The following is a 16,723-nucleotide window of genomic DNA, read 5'->3' as shown; positions in this document are numbered from 1 at the left end:
ACCTCTCCGAAATATACTTAAAATGACACTTAAGTATACTTGAGCCATACTGACAGTGAAAGACTAAGTATATTTGGCCTATACTTGTACTCAATCTTTTGATCAAACTTAAACGCATAGTTAAATATGCTAAGTATACTTGGTTTGTATTTTAATACTTTGATTGATAGCCTATTAAATGCATTTTCACATAGATTTATATACTGTCTTATAAACTTACATTGTTTAAAAATATTGATTTATGAAAAAAAATACGTGTTCCTAAATCTGAGTATGCGAACTGGTAGTGTAGGAGTTTACTTCAAATCTCCTAAATTCTCTCTCCATCATTTACAGAAATGTCGGGCAATCTATGTTTTCACTGTTATATGGTAGGGGAAGCTATTACGCTTTTCTTCTGAAATCTCCAGATCAAAACACAGGCGAAGAAGCAGCAGAAACAAGCGAGATAAACAAGTATCATCAAACATTAAAAAGCATATAAATCTGACAAAACTGCCTGACATTACCAAATTGAATCCCAACCTAGGAAGAAGTCTAGGACTGAAACTTTGGGGGTGTTGATGGAAGCAATCTACTCCATTGATGATTTTGATCAATTTTGATCATCATTCTAAATCCGATCCGGATGTAGTCTTTGACAAATAAGTGATTTTCTCAGCTTTTTGTTATGTGTATTTTTTTATTAACGTTTTGTAAGGGATGCCTAACTGACCTTTATATCCTCAGAATGCTGCTGGGAACAAGGTCAAGAAATCGACACACAAAGTTTTAGATGGCATTCTGTCAAAGAGCTACCACATCCCTGATATTTCAAAGTACAGTCAATCTCATTTTCTATCTTAGTTAAATATCTTGAAGTAAAACATCTCTGATGGCTGTTCAGTCTTTTAAGATGGCACCATTCTGAAGCTGCTGTATTTTTTATCAGCCCATATAAGATGTTTATTTCAATCTCTCCAGACCTGGTGTATGGAAGATTACAGCACATTACAAAGGTGACGAGAAAAATCCTGCAGTGTGTGAATTCAGGGTCCAGAAATTTGGTAAATTAAATTAAACTAGTCATGGAAATTATCATATTTTCAATTATCAATATATATATATATATATATATATATATATATATATATATACACATATAACTTTATTTCCCAGATATCGTATTGCATCTAACTCAAATACATTGCATTTTTGTCAGTTCCTCCTAGTTTTGAGGTTACTGTTCAGTCAGAGAAAACCTTTCTGCTTGTGAATGCGGAGACATTTACATTCACCATTCAAGCCTCGTAAGTTCACATTCAGATCAAATAACACTCTTCAAGAGATAGTTTACCCCAAAAGAAGAATTTTGTCATTTGCTCATCCTTATGCCATTCCAAACCTGTATTTTTAGGGGGGATTCTATTAATGGTATCAATTAGAAATTACTAAATTTGAGACAGTTGATTAAAAATGTTTTCTTTTTAATGATTTGAAAGATACACATATGGCAAGGTAATTGATGGTGCTTTCAACTGTTGGTTTGGGATGAAAAAAGACGAGTCACAAAATTATCCTGGAGAAATAAAATTCATCCAGGGACTGGAGAAAACTGGATCTGTGAGTAGAAACCGTAATCTATTGAATCGCCAAGAAAAGTAAGTACACTCATAGATTACTATACTCATAGATCACTCTTTAATATTCTTTCATGGTGTTTTCCCCTTTTTAGGTGAAAGGAGGCCATGCTGAGATTACAGTTAAAATTTCAGAAATAAAGCAACTCCTGGATTCAACATTAGAAAATTTGGCAGTGATTCAGGCCCAATTCTACATTGCTGTCACAGTCACAGATATTTTAAGTAATCAATCGTGACACAAGACATGAAATCATTTTTTTGTCAAAGTTAATTGAACTTTAAAGACTAAGGGTCAGATTTATTAACAGCTCGTGCCAACACAAACCCTCTTTTGGCGTTAAAACTACTGTTATGATTTTAAAGACACACAATGAGGCATGCACAGATATTTTTGCAGCTGACCTTATTGCATATGCATTTGTTGGATTTTCCCATTCATACGCATAAATTATGGAGGGAGAGTATTTAAATAAATCATGCAATGGGATTTACTAATGTTTTCTGTTTATACTGGTATTTGCACCATTATTTAACATTGAAAAAAAAGAGTCTTAACCTATTTTGCTCTTGACATGGCTGCATCTCTTCTTTCTCTCTGTTTTTTTTTTTTTTTTTTTTTTGTCAGTGGATTACTCGCATAACTTTCAACTCCCATCTGTGCTTTTATGGGATTGCAGTTTTATGCTAATTTGCTAATTTGTTTAGTAAATCTGCCCCCAAAAATGCAAGATTACCTGAACAGACTTTTGATTAAACAGACAAACCAATGTAATTTGTCTGCATGTGCTATGTAGCCTAATGTTTTTTTTTGTTTTTGTTTTTTTTACTTAAAATGACTGTGCACCTCTCAAAGGTGGTGAGGTACAGAAATCAGCAGCTTTCGTTCCCGTTGTTTTGAGTCCGTACAATGTGGATCTGTCTCGGACAAGATCGTTCTACACACCTACATTTCCCTTTCAAGCGGTGGTAAATAAAACACCATTTGATATAATCAAACTTCTATTTATAATACTATGCATCATAATGATACTGTCAGTCATAGAGGATTATGCTTGCAGTAATTCATAATGGTAGCTTTCACTCTATGATAGAAAACATTTTGCTGATGATTTTGGGATAGGGTAACAGTGGTTTCTGTTATTTATTAGGTCACAGTCCATCACCCAAATGGTTCACCAGCTGAAGACGTTCAAGTGAAGTTAGATGTCTCAAGCACCAAAGAAAAGACCCTAAATATTAAAACTAATAAAGAGGGAATCGCATTTCAAAATTTCAAATTGGAAGGAACACCACCTTCCATTTCAGTGAAGGTTAAACAATCAAAGAATACAGTTATTTTAATACATGTGAAGGCTGTTTCACACTGCTGGCAAAAGCCCCAGATTTTGCCACATTGCGGTGCCAAACTTGTACAGTGTGAAACTATGTGGTGTTAGAATGTTACAGCTAGACACTTAACAATAGACAACCAATTGCGTACTCATATTTGTGTGCTTTGCTATGCGGATTATTCTGCTGTGGCGACCCCTGACAAAAAAGGGAGCAAGCCGTAAGAAAGAGACTTGCTCAAATAGAACACTCCAAATCCTTTTTGTGATAAGGTAATCCAAAAAAAAAAATCCAAGCAGTTACAGTGTATGAAACCCATTGCTGATATTTACTATTTTTACTATTATGTATTAAAGGGTTAGGCCTAGTTCGCCCATTTAAGACATGAAGTTGTATGCAATCCTTACCAGCACTATAGTGCATACACACTGACCCACTCTGTTGTCACCTCCCTGGTCAGAGTTCTGGCCGCTGGAAGTTTTTCAATAAAGTACTCCCGGTTATTTTCCGGTGCCACAAAACTGTGCGTTTTTACGTGAAAAAATTATTTGCGTTTCAAAGCATGATTAATTTACCACACAAAAAAAACGCCGGTCAAAATTCATACCTCAGTTTTAATCGGCACTACTTTCTATCCATTTCTATCAATCCGCGCTGCTGTCAACGTCAACAGTGCGCACGTTCCGATCAGCTGTTGATAGCGCGACTCGCTGACAACATGTCTGACTGCGAAACTTCTGATGATGAAACCAATTTTAGCACAATGCCAGACGGATCAGATGATGAAAGTAATTTTAGCACAACGACAATGTTATTGATTGCAACACAAAACCTCAATTGTGTGTGTGTTCAATCAAATAGTTTTCTCAGCAAATTGTACCAATATCCCTAGCTGTTTTTATATTAGACATCTTTTCACGTGTTTTATAATGGAGTCTAAACATCAGCTTGTTTAACGTACAGTTTAGACATGGGATCATAAAGTTATAAATAGAGCTTACCCGTGGTACTGGTAGACAGCAAAACTCTTTAATTTTCCTTTTCCTCCTTGATTGGGGATGTAATCGTCTTCGCTGAAGTGAGCACTACACACACGGAAATCCTTTATTTTGGATATTTTAGCTCCCGCAGTGTAGCCTGTAGCCGATGGCAACCAGCCAAATCAACAACACGCGCTTGCACCCCCTGCTGGTGAGGTCGACTAACAGCAGATGGAGATAATGCTCGGTAAGCTGTCTCATAGTTATATTCGAAACAGGAAAACGATGGAATCTGAACTTTGATCCCGGCACATCCTTGTGGTCAAAGCCTGGGAATTTACAAGTTCGCACCATTGTTAATTTAATACTTTTTACGTCGTTGTCAATCGATTGTGTAAACACTATGGAACACTGATCGGAACGTGCGCACTGTTGACGTTGACAGCAGCGCGGATTGATAGAAATGGATAGAAAATAGTGCCGATTGAAGCTGAGGTATGAATTTTGACTGGCGTGTTTTTTGTGTGGTAAATTAATCAAGCTTTGAAACGCAAATCATTTTTTCACGTAAAAACATACGGTTTTGTGGCACCGGAAAATAACCGGGAGTAGGCTACTTTATTGAAAAACTTCCAGCGGCCAGAACTCTGACCAGGGAGGTGACAACAGAGTGGGTCAGTGTGTATGCACTATAGTGCTGGTAAGGATTGCATACAACTTCATGTCTTAAATGGGCGAACTAACCCTTTAGTTACAACATACAATGATTTTGTAGGTGGTGTGAAACAGGCCTAATAAAAATAAAATAAAATTTTCAGTTACTATATTCTACATATTCCACCCTATGTACATTTTTGATTGATTAATTTCAACAGGCAACAGTCGATGGTTTCAGGTCAACCAAAGAAGTGCGCCCAAAGAAATCCACAAAAAACAGCTTCCTGTATCTGAGTGTGACTAATAAAGTCCTGTCATTAGAAGATTCTCTAGATGTTGTATTTTATGTCATTGGCAATCCAGTAGAAGGGCAAATATATTACATGGTAAGTAATGTATTAAATGTTCCTTCTATTACATGTGGTGAAATGTCTAATGTTTTTAATATACCATTGGTCGAGAAAAAAATTAAGGTATATTCTCAGAAAACAATATTTTAAATCTCTTACTCAATTTTCCTTCTCTAGCACATTTATTTTGATTTACAGAAAGCATGTTTAGATATTTTTACTGCACTCATTAGGTTTTTTTCATTAAGATTGACTATTTTATAAACCTCTGAACTCTTGAGAAATATGTGCATCTGTTCAGATTGTCAGCAGAGGCATGCTGAGAACAGCGAGCTCTGTTGCATCAGGTTCTACAGTAAAAATATCCATCCGTATCAGCCCAGAGATGATCCCGTCCTTCAGAGTGATCGCCTTTTACTATGACACAGATGGTGACATCATTGCAGACTCGGTGTGGGTGGATGTAGAGGACAGGTGTGAAGGAAAGGTAAACAGACACTAAAAATCGTTCAAATTATTTTTAACAGCTTACAATGTTTTCATAATTTTATGTCAGAATTAAACAGTATAGTGAAAATCTTGCCAAATGTTTACAGTTCTGCTTTCCCATCTCCTTTTTAGCTTGAGATAAAACTGAATGGCAATCATAATTATGAGCCAGAAGGTTCAGCTGAGCTTGACATTGATGTGGGAACACAGAATGCAAAAGTGGCCTTACTAGTTGTGGACAAAGCCATTTACCCCCTGGGTTCTCAAAACAAACTCACTCCAAAACAGGTGTGCTGTACTGTCTCTAATAAAAAATTAGATACTGTATATCAGATATACATATAAGATAAACTTAAATCTGTTCTTGAGTTCTCATTCTTTTACTGTTTCTCAATTTCCCCTTGTGAAGGTGTTCACCTCAATGCAGTCTTATGATCTGGGGTGTTCGTATGGCGGTGGAGAGAACACAGCTGCTGTTTTTAATGACGCTGGTCTGACCTTCATCTCACACTCGACCACAATCCGTTCAATGATGAGAAAAGGTGCTAAATGATGCTGTAGCAAATTAGCTCAAAGGGGAAATATCAATAATTAATCATAACATAATTAATTACAAATATTTGGATCAGTTAATCGAATTAACTTGATGTATCAGAATTAACATTACAATCAGTTAACCTGTTCATCCAGTGAACACTTTGTCGGTCTATCAAAAGTTTAAAATCTTTATTGTCAGATGTACTTGGTACAATGAAATTGTTATTTTATTATCTCCTCACGAGAAAAACAGGGTAGAAGGGGAACATACAATAAATTACAAAGACAATAAAATATAAAAGAATATACAAGAATATATATATAAGGACAAGGCGATAAAACATAGAAAATATCCCATGAATGACAAACCAGGAATAATCATTAAAATTAATAAGTAATGACAATTATATGTTCTGTATGAATAAAAGAATAAGAGATTAAAGTCTTTTACATTATAATGTTGCAGTGCAGGTAACGATAAATCGGCATTAGAATTAAAGTGTCGAGTGTCTATGTAAAGTTGGTATTTGAATTGTCCACGCCTATCAGTTAAATGCAGTATGAGGTAGTGCAAAGTCCAGTAGGTAAAGTGCAGAGGGGCTTATCTAATCCTTATTGTCTAGGTGGAAGTGGCAGGGGGTGACAACCATTTATCAGTCGAATGGCCTGGGGGTATAGACTGTTCCGGAGCCTGGGTGTTCTGGACGCAGTGCTGATAATGCTGCTAGTCTGTTTGTAAATCATTTTATTGTTGATGTCCTGCAGTGAAGGGAGATCTGTCCCTGTGATTTTCTGGGCCAGCTTTATCACCGTCTGTAGTGCCCTTCTGTCATGTGCTGTGCCAACACATTCTCATCCTTCGGCGTCATATAGGTGACGCCATATGACATTTCGTCGAAATCTTACGCACATGGCATCCTTTAGCGTCAATATAACACGCACTGTTATGGGTAGGTTTTGGTCTGGGGTAGGGTTACGGTTATGACGCCTTGGGATCTGCGTCTCATATTGACGCTAAAGGATGCCATGTGCGTCGGATTTAGACGAGCGTCACCTGTATGACGCCTTGGGTTCTGCGTCTCATATTGACGCTAAAGGATGCCATGTGTGTAAGATTTCGACGAAATGTCCAAAGCGTCACATGTATGACGCCTTGGGATGAGAACGGGCTCGCTGTGCTGTTACCAGACCACACAGCAAGTTAGCACACTCTCCACAGTGCATCTGTAGAAGTTATGGAGTATATGTGGTGACATGCCAAACTTCCTCAGTCTCCTAAGGAAGTATATTCTTTGGTTGGCCTTCCTTACCAGTTTCATTGTGTTCTGCGTCAACTTGAGGTCTTCACAGTTGTGGACACCAATGAACTTATAACTGACCACTCTCTCTACCTCAGCTTCTCTGATCAGTAGTGGCTGATAGACATTCTCATTCCTCCACAACCATCTCCTTGGTCTTACTGATGTTAAGTGTGAGGTTATTAGCCTCACACCATGTGACCAGTTCTAACACTTCCTTCCGGTAAGCAGTCTCATCTTTGCCTGTGACAAGAAGACCAATGACTGTGGTGTCATCTGCGAATTTTATGATGACATTGTTGGGCTGGGTAGCGACACAGTCATGCGTGAAAACAGTGTACAGTATGGGGCTGAGTACACAGCCTTGAGGAGTGCCCGTGTTCATTATTCTGGTGCTGGAGGGGTGTTTTCCAATGCGAAAATGTTGTGGTCTACTGTGAGGAAGCTCCAGTATCCAGTTACACAGTGTAGAAGGCAGCCCCATGTTATGCAACTTGGTCATCAGTTTTGAGGGGATGATAGTATTGAATGCCGAACTATAATCAATAAAGGGTAGTCTGGCATAGCAATCTTTATTTTCCAGTGAGTCAGAATTTTGTGAATAGCAAATTAAATACCATACTCTATGGATCTATTTGTCTTATATGCAAACTGTAGTGGGTCCAGGTTTGTTGGCATAATGCTCAGAATGTGTTTTTTGACTAGACTCTCAAAAAACTTCACGAGAACCGCTGTGAGAGCCAATGGTCTGTAGTCGTTAAGACAGGAGTCTGTTTCTTTCTTTGGAACAGGAATGATAGTGGTGGACTTGAAACAGAAGGGGACTGTAGCCAGGGTGAAGGAAAGATTAAAGATGTCAGTGGTTACGCTGGTCAGTTCTGAAGCACACACCTTGAGGACACATCCTGGGGTGTTATCTGGATTTGCCGCCTTGAGTGTGTTCATTCTACTCAGTGACTTGTAAACCTGAGTAGGGGTACAAGTATCAGCTCTCAGAAATGGTTTTTTTCATGGTCACAGAAAAATTATTCTTTCTTAGCATGTACAGCGCGAATCGTTTAAGTGGCATCAATCTGCAGGCAGAATCGTAATCTGGGAACTCATACAGTCCTTTGCAGTTGAAGCAGTCTGTTAAGTCTCTGAAGAAGGTTTTGATGGTTCCGTGTCCATTTATACTCTGATTAATATAACAAACACATGCTGCATTCTGTGAGGAGGTGATATACACATAAGTGTGAGTCATTAAATGAGCATTAATTTGAAAGGAGACAATATAGGTGGGGTTACATTAACTAGTAGTTCTATAAAATTACTCTTTGGGATTGTCTCAGACAATTTTCACACAGTTTGTTTGTTGGGTGTGGGGTTTTAAATATTACTTGTTACATATAGCAAATAACTGTGCATCATGTCTGTTCGGACCAGCCGTTGCAGTGCCAAATTCTTCTCTATTACAGTAGGCTACATGAGAAATGGAAACCTAATGCTAATTTTCTGTGTTTTTATTTTCAATCAGTACTTAAAAAGAAACAGACTGGTACTGTGCTTATTGCCTTTACATGAAAGGGTTGTTACAATATGGAAATAATATTTTCCAATTCATTGTACTTCCAGGTTTAAGCTGCGAGTCTGGTTTTAGGCGCAACAAACGCTCTACAGATATTCAAAGAGAAATGGCTAAAAAAGGTATAGTATTGTCAGCAGAATTTTTGTTTACCTTTTGTATCAATTATCAAACCTTTTTTAGGATTTTTTTTATATAGTATTATATTCATAATATTTTTAATTAGCTGTTATTTGTATATTTTCAGTTATCATTTTAATTTTAATATTATGTGCTTTTATCAATTTAAATTTTTTTTTTAGTAATTGTTATTTATTTCATTTAGCTGCCGAGGCAACATTTAAAATTTTAATTTAAGTTTTTTATTAATGAAGTTTTTGTTTTTAATCTACTATTTTTATTTTATTTTATTTCAGATTTATTTTAATTACCAAAAAAAACATTTTAATAGTTTGTTTTAGTTGTAGTCTCACAACACTCATGTGTATGGACGTTTTTTTCTGCCACAGAATAATTTTTTTTTATAAAAATGGTGATTGCAATGTTTTATCTTACAATTCTTTTCCCCACAGGGCATATGACCCTTTCCCCTCAGAATTGTGAGATATAAACTCACAATTCCGGGAGAAAAAAGTCATCAAATGCCTTTTTAATTTTTTTTTATTCCATGGCGAAAAGAAGCTTTCATAGATGTAAGTCTCTTTTTAAACAGAATTTTTCAAAAGCTGTGTAGGAGCTAACACATTGCAAGTAGCGTGCATTACGTAGGCTAATTACTTTTTGATGTAGTGAAGTAACACATTACTTTATACATTTACATATCAAAATTTGAGTTGCTTTAAAGAAAGTAATGCACAATACCTTTCAGTTTAATTCATTTGCTTAAAAAAAGAACTCAGTTAAAAAAATTAAGTGCCAGGGTTGCATCAGGAACGATTCCGAGAGAAAAATAAAAGAAGTTGTGACCCAAATTGGCGTGGACCAGTATTCATTTATTTTATTTTTTATTCTAAACGGTTTAAATTATTCTTATTTGTTTTGATTATTTTAATTTCTTCTATGTAAAACACTTTGAATTGCCATTGTGTATAAAATGTGCTATATAAATAAACTTGCCTTGCCTTGCCAAGTGTGGGTTAAGGCAGGCTTACACTACACGACATTTGGCTGGATTTTGCTGTCCAAGGTCTGCTACAAAACCCCTAGCCTGGCATGCCAGACCTACATCAGGATGTTAGGTCTGGGAACTCACCATTGACAGGGCTCAACACGAGGGGGGGGATAAACGGTTGTCTTTCAAATTCCCTCTGCACGCAATAGGATAGCGCTACCGTATCCAGTCGGCAAAACTCCGAACACATCTTCCTTTTTTAAAAATGAATCAAGTGCCGTTCTTTGTTCATGTTTCAAAGAAAAGCTTAACTTTAAATCATCCAGTCGTGGCCAAAGCCGAATCGAAAGACAGCTGTTCGCCAGCAGCAGCAGCCATTCTTTGTTTTCAAGTAGCAGTGAACCGTCGCATCTCTGTCGTCATTATGTTAAAGTCCCCATGAATTCAAAATTGACCATACCTACTTTGTTTGCCTAAATTGATCGTTTTGTGGTGAACAATTCATCCATGCAAGTCAATCCACACAAAAAAATTTTTTTGGCTTCGTAATCTTTAATTAAAATCTGAAATTTCCCCTCCCCTCTGCATTGGAGGACCTTTCCTGATGACGTAGGTTTGACGGTTTGGGTGTCTGCTTAACATCCGTAACCACGCCCCTCCAACAGACAGTAGACAGGCTGAATGAAAACACCTACTTTTCTAGATCGAATCAGGTGCTAGTTGGAAAAAAAGCCACGCCCACTATTTTGCCTCATTTAGTATTCGGTTTCTCTCGGAAATACGTCACAACACTGGAGAAAAGTCGTTTGCAACTTCCGGTTCACGGGGACTTTAAGGCCGCCCGCCGACTCTATACACGATGTGATTGGCCTGACTAGAGTTTGGTTTTTCCAGCTCGAAAGTCAACGGAGAGTTGCTAGACTACACTGGCTGCAAAATATTTTTGCAAAATATTTTTTTGCAGCCGCTAGGGGGAGTCTAGATTTCTAGGCTACAAAACCCCCGGACCGTGGCCAAATCTGTGCTCGTTTCGGTCGCTGATGCTTGTCAAATAAGAGCATATCAGAGACGTGATCTGAGCCTGTCTGCCTGTAATGTAAAGAAACGTTTTTTTTTTTCCGTTGTTAGTTGGGGTTTACGCATGACCAAAGATCTTGTAGTTTGTGCACCTTATAAAATGGTACATTGTAAAAAAGTCTGTACACAATAAGTGCATTGCATCAAATTATTAATTTAAAATGTTTGTACAGGCCTAGTAGTTAAAGACACCTAATATAAAGTGGGATCAAAACTTTCCCTAACATTGTTCAAAAGTAGCCAACTATTAATTTCCATAGTGGCTAATTAAACTTTTAATGAAAATTACTGAGTGCGTCTAATGTACAATTTATGTTTTCTATTCTTTTTTTCAATTATTGTTGCTATACATAGCCTTTATGCATATTTTTCAATTTATGTTTTAATGAGATTGAGAACTTAGACCAGACTTGTACTGGTTTTGCTTTTGAAACTGTACAATTACTGTCAACCCCTCCTGCTCATTTTTTTCCCCTTAGAGGCTGCATTTAAGATAGATGAATTGCAGAAATGTTGTCGCCATGGTTTCACCCTGGTTCCTATGAGGTTCGCTTGCAAGGACAGAGCAAAGAGAGTGAGCAAAATGGGAAACAGAAACTGTGCAAATGCCTTCCAAGAGTGCTGTGAGTTTGCAACCCAGCTAAGAGACAAAAAAAGAGAAGAGAACCCGAAGAAAGGGGATAGAAAAAGTAAGTATAGCCTCTAATGAAAAGCTATCATGCATGCACAAGTCAGTAAAAAAACTAAAAGTGCTTTCAAAGTGTCATATCTGCTTTGGTTTTGTTTCATGTCTTTCATGTCTGATTTTGGAATCTAGTCTTGCCATGTGATTCCCTGTTCCCGTCATGTGGTTCTGGCGTGTGCTTTCTCTGTTCACGTGTCTTGATTTCATTGGTTCCTTTGTTTGATGTGTCTGGGTCTGTGTCCGAAATCACATACTCTCTTTATTTTAATAAGTAATTACTTCATGACTGCTAAAAAAAAGTGCATTCTATGTATGTATGTGTGTAATCCAGACGTACTACATCCGCCATGTTGTCATTATCATATACATTATCATTATCATTATCACTTCACTGCCATTCACAAATCATCTCCCATATGGCCTCATGGGATAGTAAAGTATCCCATAGTAAATAGTAGGTCATCCGTGTACTTTTTGCCTACTCTTTTACGAATACTGTGAATTCGGACATACTACTTTTGTCACATTCTCTTTTTCACCTACTATATACACTCACCGGCCACTTTATTAGGTACCCCATGCTAGTAACGGGTTGGACCCCCTTTTGCCTTCAGAACTGCCTCAATTCTTCGTGGCATAGATTCAAGAAGGTGCTGGAAGCATTCCTCAGGGAGTTTGGTCCATATTGACATGATGGCATCACACAGTTGCCGCAGATTTGTCGGCTGCACATCCATGTTGCGAATCTCCCGTTCCACCACATCCCAAAGATGCTCTATTGGGTTGAGATCTGGTGACTGTGGAGGCCATTTTAGTACAGTGAACTCATTGTCATGCTCAAGAAACCAATTTGAAATGATTAGAGCTTTGTGACATGGTGGAAGCAGCCATCAGAGGATGGGTACATGGTGGCCATAAAGGGATGGACATGGTCAGAAACAATGCTCAGGTAGGCCGTGGCATTTAAACGATGCCCAATTGGCACTAAGGGGCCTAAAGTGTGCCAGGAAAACATCCCCCACACCATTACACCACCACCACCAGCCTGCACAGTGGTAACAAGGCATGATGGTTCCATGTTCTCATTCTGTTTACGCCAAATTCTGACTCTAACATCTGAATGTCTCAACAGAAATCGAGACTCATCAGACCAGGCAACATTTTTCCAGTCTTCAACTGTTCAATTTTGGTGAGCTCTTGCAAATTGTAGCCTCTTTTTCCTATTTGTAGTGGAGATGAGATTTGTAGTGGAGATGAGTCTTCTGCTGTTGTAGCCCATCCGCCTCAAGGTTGTGCGTGTTGTGGCTTCACAAATGCTTTGCTATATACCTCGGTTGTAACGAGTGGTTATTTCAGTCACTGTTGCCCTTCTATCAGCTCGAACCAGTCTGGCCATTCTCCTCTGACCTCTGGCATCAACAAGGCATTTCCGCCCACAGAACTGCCGCTCACTGGATGTTTTTTCCTTTTCGGACCATTCTCTGTAAACCCTAGAGATGGTTGTGCGTGAAAATCCTAGTAGATTAGCAGTTTCTGAAATACTCAGACCAGCCCTTCTGGCACCAACAATCATGCCACGTTCAAAGTCACTCAAATCAACTTTCTTCCCCATACTGATGCTCGGTTTGAACTGCAGGAGATTGTCTTGACCATGTCTACATGCCTAAATGCACTGAGTTGCCGCCATGTGATTGGCTGCTTAGAAATTAAGTGTTAACGAGCAGTTGGACAGGTGTACCTAATAAAGTGGCCGGTGAGTGTAGTTCGGAAGTATCGGATGCAGCTATGTTCTTATTGGTTATTGTTTTATTAGTTCTGTCTGTTGTTTTTGTCATGTGATCCCCATAGTCTTGTTTTTAAGCCCTTATGTTTGCCATGTTACTTTGTTGAGAGCTGGTGGAGCCAGGGATTTTTTATTTTTTATTCATTAAATCCATACCGGCTTTTTCACTTTTCCTAATGGGTGGAAACCAATGAGGAAGTGGAGAGGAAATTTAATATAAAAGAGAGAGAGAAACGGAAGAGGAGTAGCGGAAAAAACAAACAAACAAACATGTAGGTTATCTCAGTGGGACACACGCTACCTGGAGGCTGTCTTTGCTATTCGTTGCTGGAGTGTCTGTGTCTCTGTCTCTTTTAACCCCACACCAAGTCTTCAAACTCTTTCCCCGGCCCTGAATTTGCAGTGCTGTGGCCGCTACACAGACTGCTTCACGCAGTCAACACACACATACCCGCTCATTACACATGCACACACCCACTCACCAAACACTTGTTTGATTATTTATTTATTAATAAAACATTTTTTTCACCCTTCTTTCTGTTGGCTGAAATTTAACAGAAAAACTACATATAAAAAAAACCCCGAACTTTAAGACATTGATGAATCAAGGACTCTCTTTTTTTTTCGGGGGGGGTGGGATGAAATCTAACTTGAACTGAACTTGAGCAGCAATCTCCTTACTGTTTGTTTTCATTAATTCTTTTGTCATTTGTCAGTTTTTTTGAGGCAAAAAAATAATAATAATAATAATTACAATTACTGTCACACTGTGTGAAAATTTAACTTTGTGTAACTGTTTTTTTGTGTGTGTGTAAAATGTTTTCCTAATTAACAATTTTTGTACTCCAAATGTTTTTTATTGGTTTTCAGTGACAGTACAAAATAAAACATCATAAACAGTAGACAGTAAAATATTGTCCATTATTAATCCCTTACATGATCCCCCCCCCCCCCCCCCCCCTCAATCCAATAGCTCAAAAAAAAAAATTAATTGAAAAAAATATATATATAATAATATAATATAAATATAAAATAATAATAATAGTTACATTTTCCCTACAAAGATCCTTCTAATAAGTGAAAATTATGTACCATTGCCAGTTACAGGTGCACAGGGTAAACCCTTATTGTAATTTAAAAAGGAATCCCAAGTCTTGTAAAAGGATTTAAGTGAACCAGAGAGTGAGTATCTTAACTTTTCAAGTCCAATACAGTAGAAAATGTCCTGTATCCACCTGTCATGTGTTGGTGGAGAAGCATGCCTCCACTTAAGAAGGATGGCCCCTCTGGCCAGGACTGTAGTAAAAGCGATGACTTTACGATCTCGGGCAACCAAATCAGGAAAAAAGCTTTTTTAAGCATCTGAAATACATTAGAGCAAAAGGTTACCAGCTGTGGGCAAGTCCAAAACATGTGTAGATGGTTGGCAGGTGGATGTTTACAACGATTACAGGCAGCACTCTTGTCTGGAAACATTTTTGCCAAGTTGGCATTGGTTAAGTGCGCTCGGAACAGTTTTACATTGAATTAAGCCATGCCTGGCACATATGGAAGAGGTATGTACCTGGTTCAAGATGTTATGCCATAGATCCTCAGTAATGGTAACACTAAGGTCCTGCTCCCAGGTATCTTTGAGAGTGTCATTAAGGTCTGGATTAATATAATTTATTAAATTATTAATGACTGAGATTAAATGCCTGTGGTTGGCATTTAAAGGGTTAGTTCGCCCATTTAAGACATGAAGTTGTATGCAATCCTTACCAGCACTATAGTGCATACACACTGACCCACTCTGTTGTCACCTCCCTGGTCAGAGTTCTGGCCGCTGGAAGTTTTTCAATAAAGTACTCCCGGTTATTTTCCGGTGCCACAAAACTGTGCGTTTTTACGTGAAAAAATTATTTGCGTTTCAAAGCTTGATTAATTTACCACACAAAAAACACGCCGGTCAAAATTCATACCTCAGTTTTATTTGGCACTATTTTCTATCCATTTCTATCAATCCGCGCTGCTGTCAACGTCAACAGTGCGCACGTTCCGATCAGCTGTTCCATAGTGTTTACACAATCGATTGACAACAACGTAAAAAGTATTAAATTAACAATTGTGCGAACTTGTAAATTCCCAGGCTGTGACCACAAGGATGTGCCGGGATCAAAGTTCAGATTCCATCGTTTTCCTAGCCTAGAAATCTAGACGCACCCTAGCGGCAGCGTAAATTATTTCGCAGCCAGTGTGGTCTAGCAACTCTCCATAGGCTTTTGAGCTGTAAAAACCAAAAACTGGTCAGGCCAATTACATCGTATATAGAGTCGGCGGGCGGGCTTAACACAATGACGGCACAGTTCATGACGTTCCGCGTGATTTCCATAGGTGATTTTCCTGCTACTTGAAAACAATGAAGATGCAGCGGTCTTTCGAATCGGCTTTGGCCGCGACTCTGGAGGACTTGGAGTTAAGAGAACGTCACTTAAGTCATTCTTAAAAAAGGAAGATGTGTTCGGAGTTTTACCGACCTGATACGGCAAAAGTTTAATATATCAATTAGCTCCTCTGGTGGAAAAACGCATGGGACTCACTCATCCACAACTGTTCGTTGCTCTGGTTGGTTGTAGCACTATCCTATTGCGTGCAGAGGGATTTTGAAAGGTAACCGTTTATCCCGCCCCTCGGATTGAGGTATGTCTATGGAGAGTTCCCAGACCTAACATCTTGATGTAGGTCTGGCATGCCAGGCTATCGTTTTTCTTGTTTCGAATATAACTATGAGACAGCTTACCGAGCATAATCTCCATCTGTTGTTAGTCGACCTCACCAGCAGGGGGTGCAAGCGCGTGTTGTTGATTTGGCTGGTTGCCATCGGCTACTCTGCGGGAGCTAAAATATCCAAAATAAAGGATTTTCGCGTGTGTAGTGCTCACTTCAGCGAAGACGATTACATCCCCAATCAAGGAGGAAAAGGAAAATTAAAGAGTTTTGCTGTCTACCAGTACCACGGGTAAGCTCTATTTACTAACTTTATGATCCCATGTCTAAACTGTACGGTAAACAAGCTGATGTTTAGACTCCATTATAAAACACGTGAAAAGATGTCTAATATAAAAACAGCTATAGGGATATTGGTACAATTTGCTGAGAAAACTATTTGATTGAACACACACACAATTGAGGTTTTGTGTTGCAATCAAATGTCGTGCTAAAATTACTTTCATCATCTGATCCGTCTGACAATGTGCTAAAA

At 38.3% G+C, this 16,723-nt stretch overlaps 1 protein-coding gene across 1 annotated transcript in view; it reads left to right on the top strand.

Annotated features, from left to right (window-relative positions):
- LOC130070165 (complement C4-B-like) overlaps nucleotides 1-16,723 on the top strand; it is a 184,978-nt gene that overhangs the window by 101,466 nt on the left and 66,789 nt on the right. Inside the window, exons 5-17 of the mRNA XM_056234460.1 lie at nucleotides 730-818; nucleotides 964-1,046; nucleotides 1,202-1,289; nucleotides 1,482-1,602; nucleotides 1,715-1,844; nucleotides 2,476-2,588; nucleotides 2,771-2,932; nucleotides 4,807-4,974; nucleotides 5,240-5,425; nucleotides 5,560-5,715; nucleotides 5,837-5,969; nucleotides 8,877-8,948; nucleotides 11,494-11,703. Coding sequence (XP_056090435.1) covers nucleotides 730-818; nucleotides 964-1,046; nucleotides 1,202-1,289; nucleotides 1,482-1,602; nucleotides 1,715-1,844; nucleotides 2,476-2,588; nucleotides 2,771-2,932; nucleotides 4,807-4,974; nucleotides 5,240-5,425; nucleotides 5,560-5,715; nucleotides 5,837-5,969; nucleotides 8,877-8,948; nucleotides 11,494-11,703 — 1,711 coding nt within the window. The remainder of the gene's footprint in view (nucleotides 1-729; nucleotides 819-963; nucleotides 1,047-1,201; nucleotides 1,290-1,481; nucleotides 1,603-1,714; nucleotides 1,845-2,475; nucleotides 2,589-2,770; nucleotides 2,933-4,806; nucleotides 4,975-5,239; nucleotides 5,426-5,559; nucleotides 5,716-5,836; nucleotides 5,970-8,876; nucleotides 8,949-11,493; nucleotides 11,704-16,723) is intronic.

Source organism: Rhinichthys klamathensis, unplaced genomic scaffold, assembly GCF_029890125.1.
Source record: "Rhinichthys klamathensis goyatoka isolate OS25496 unplaced genomic scaffold, OSU_Roscu_1.1 h1tg000395l_1, whole genome shotgun sequence".
NCBI lineage: Eukaryota > Metazoa > Chordata > Actinopteri > Cypriniformes > Leuciscidae > Rhinichthys > Rhinichthys klamathensis.
Note: the sequence above shows the minus strand (reverse complement) of the source record. Positions and strands in the feature narration are given on the sequence as shown.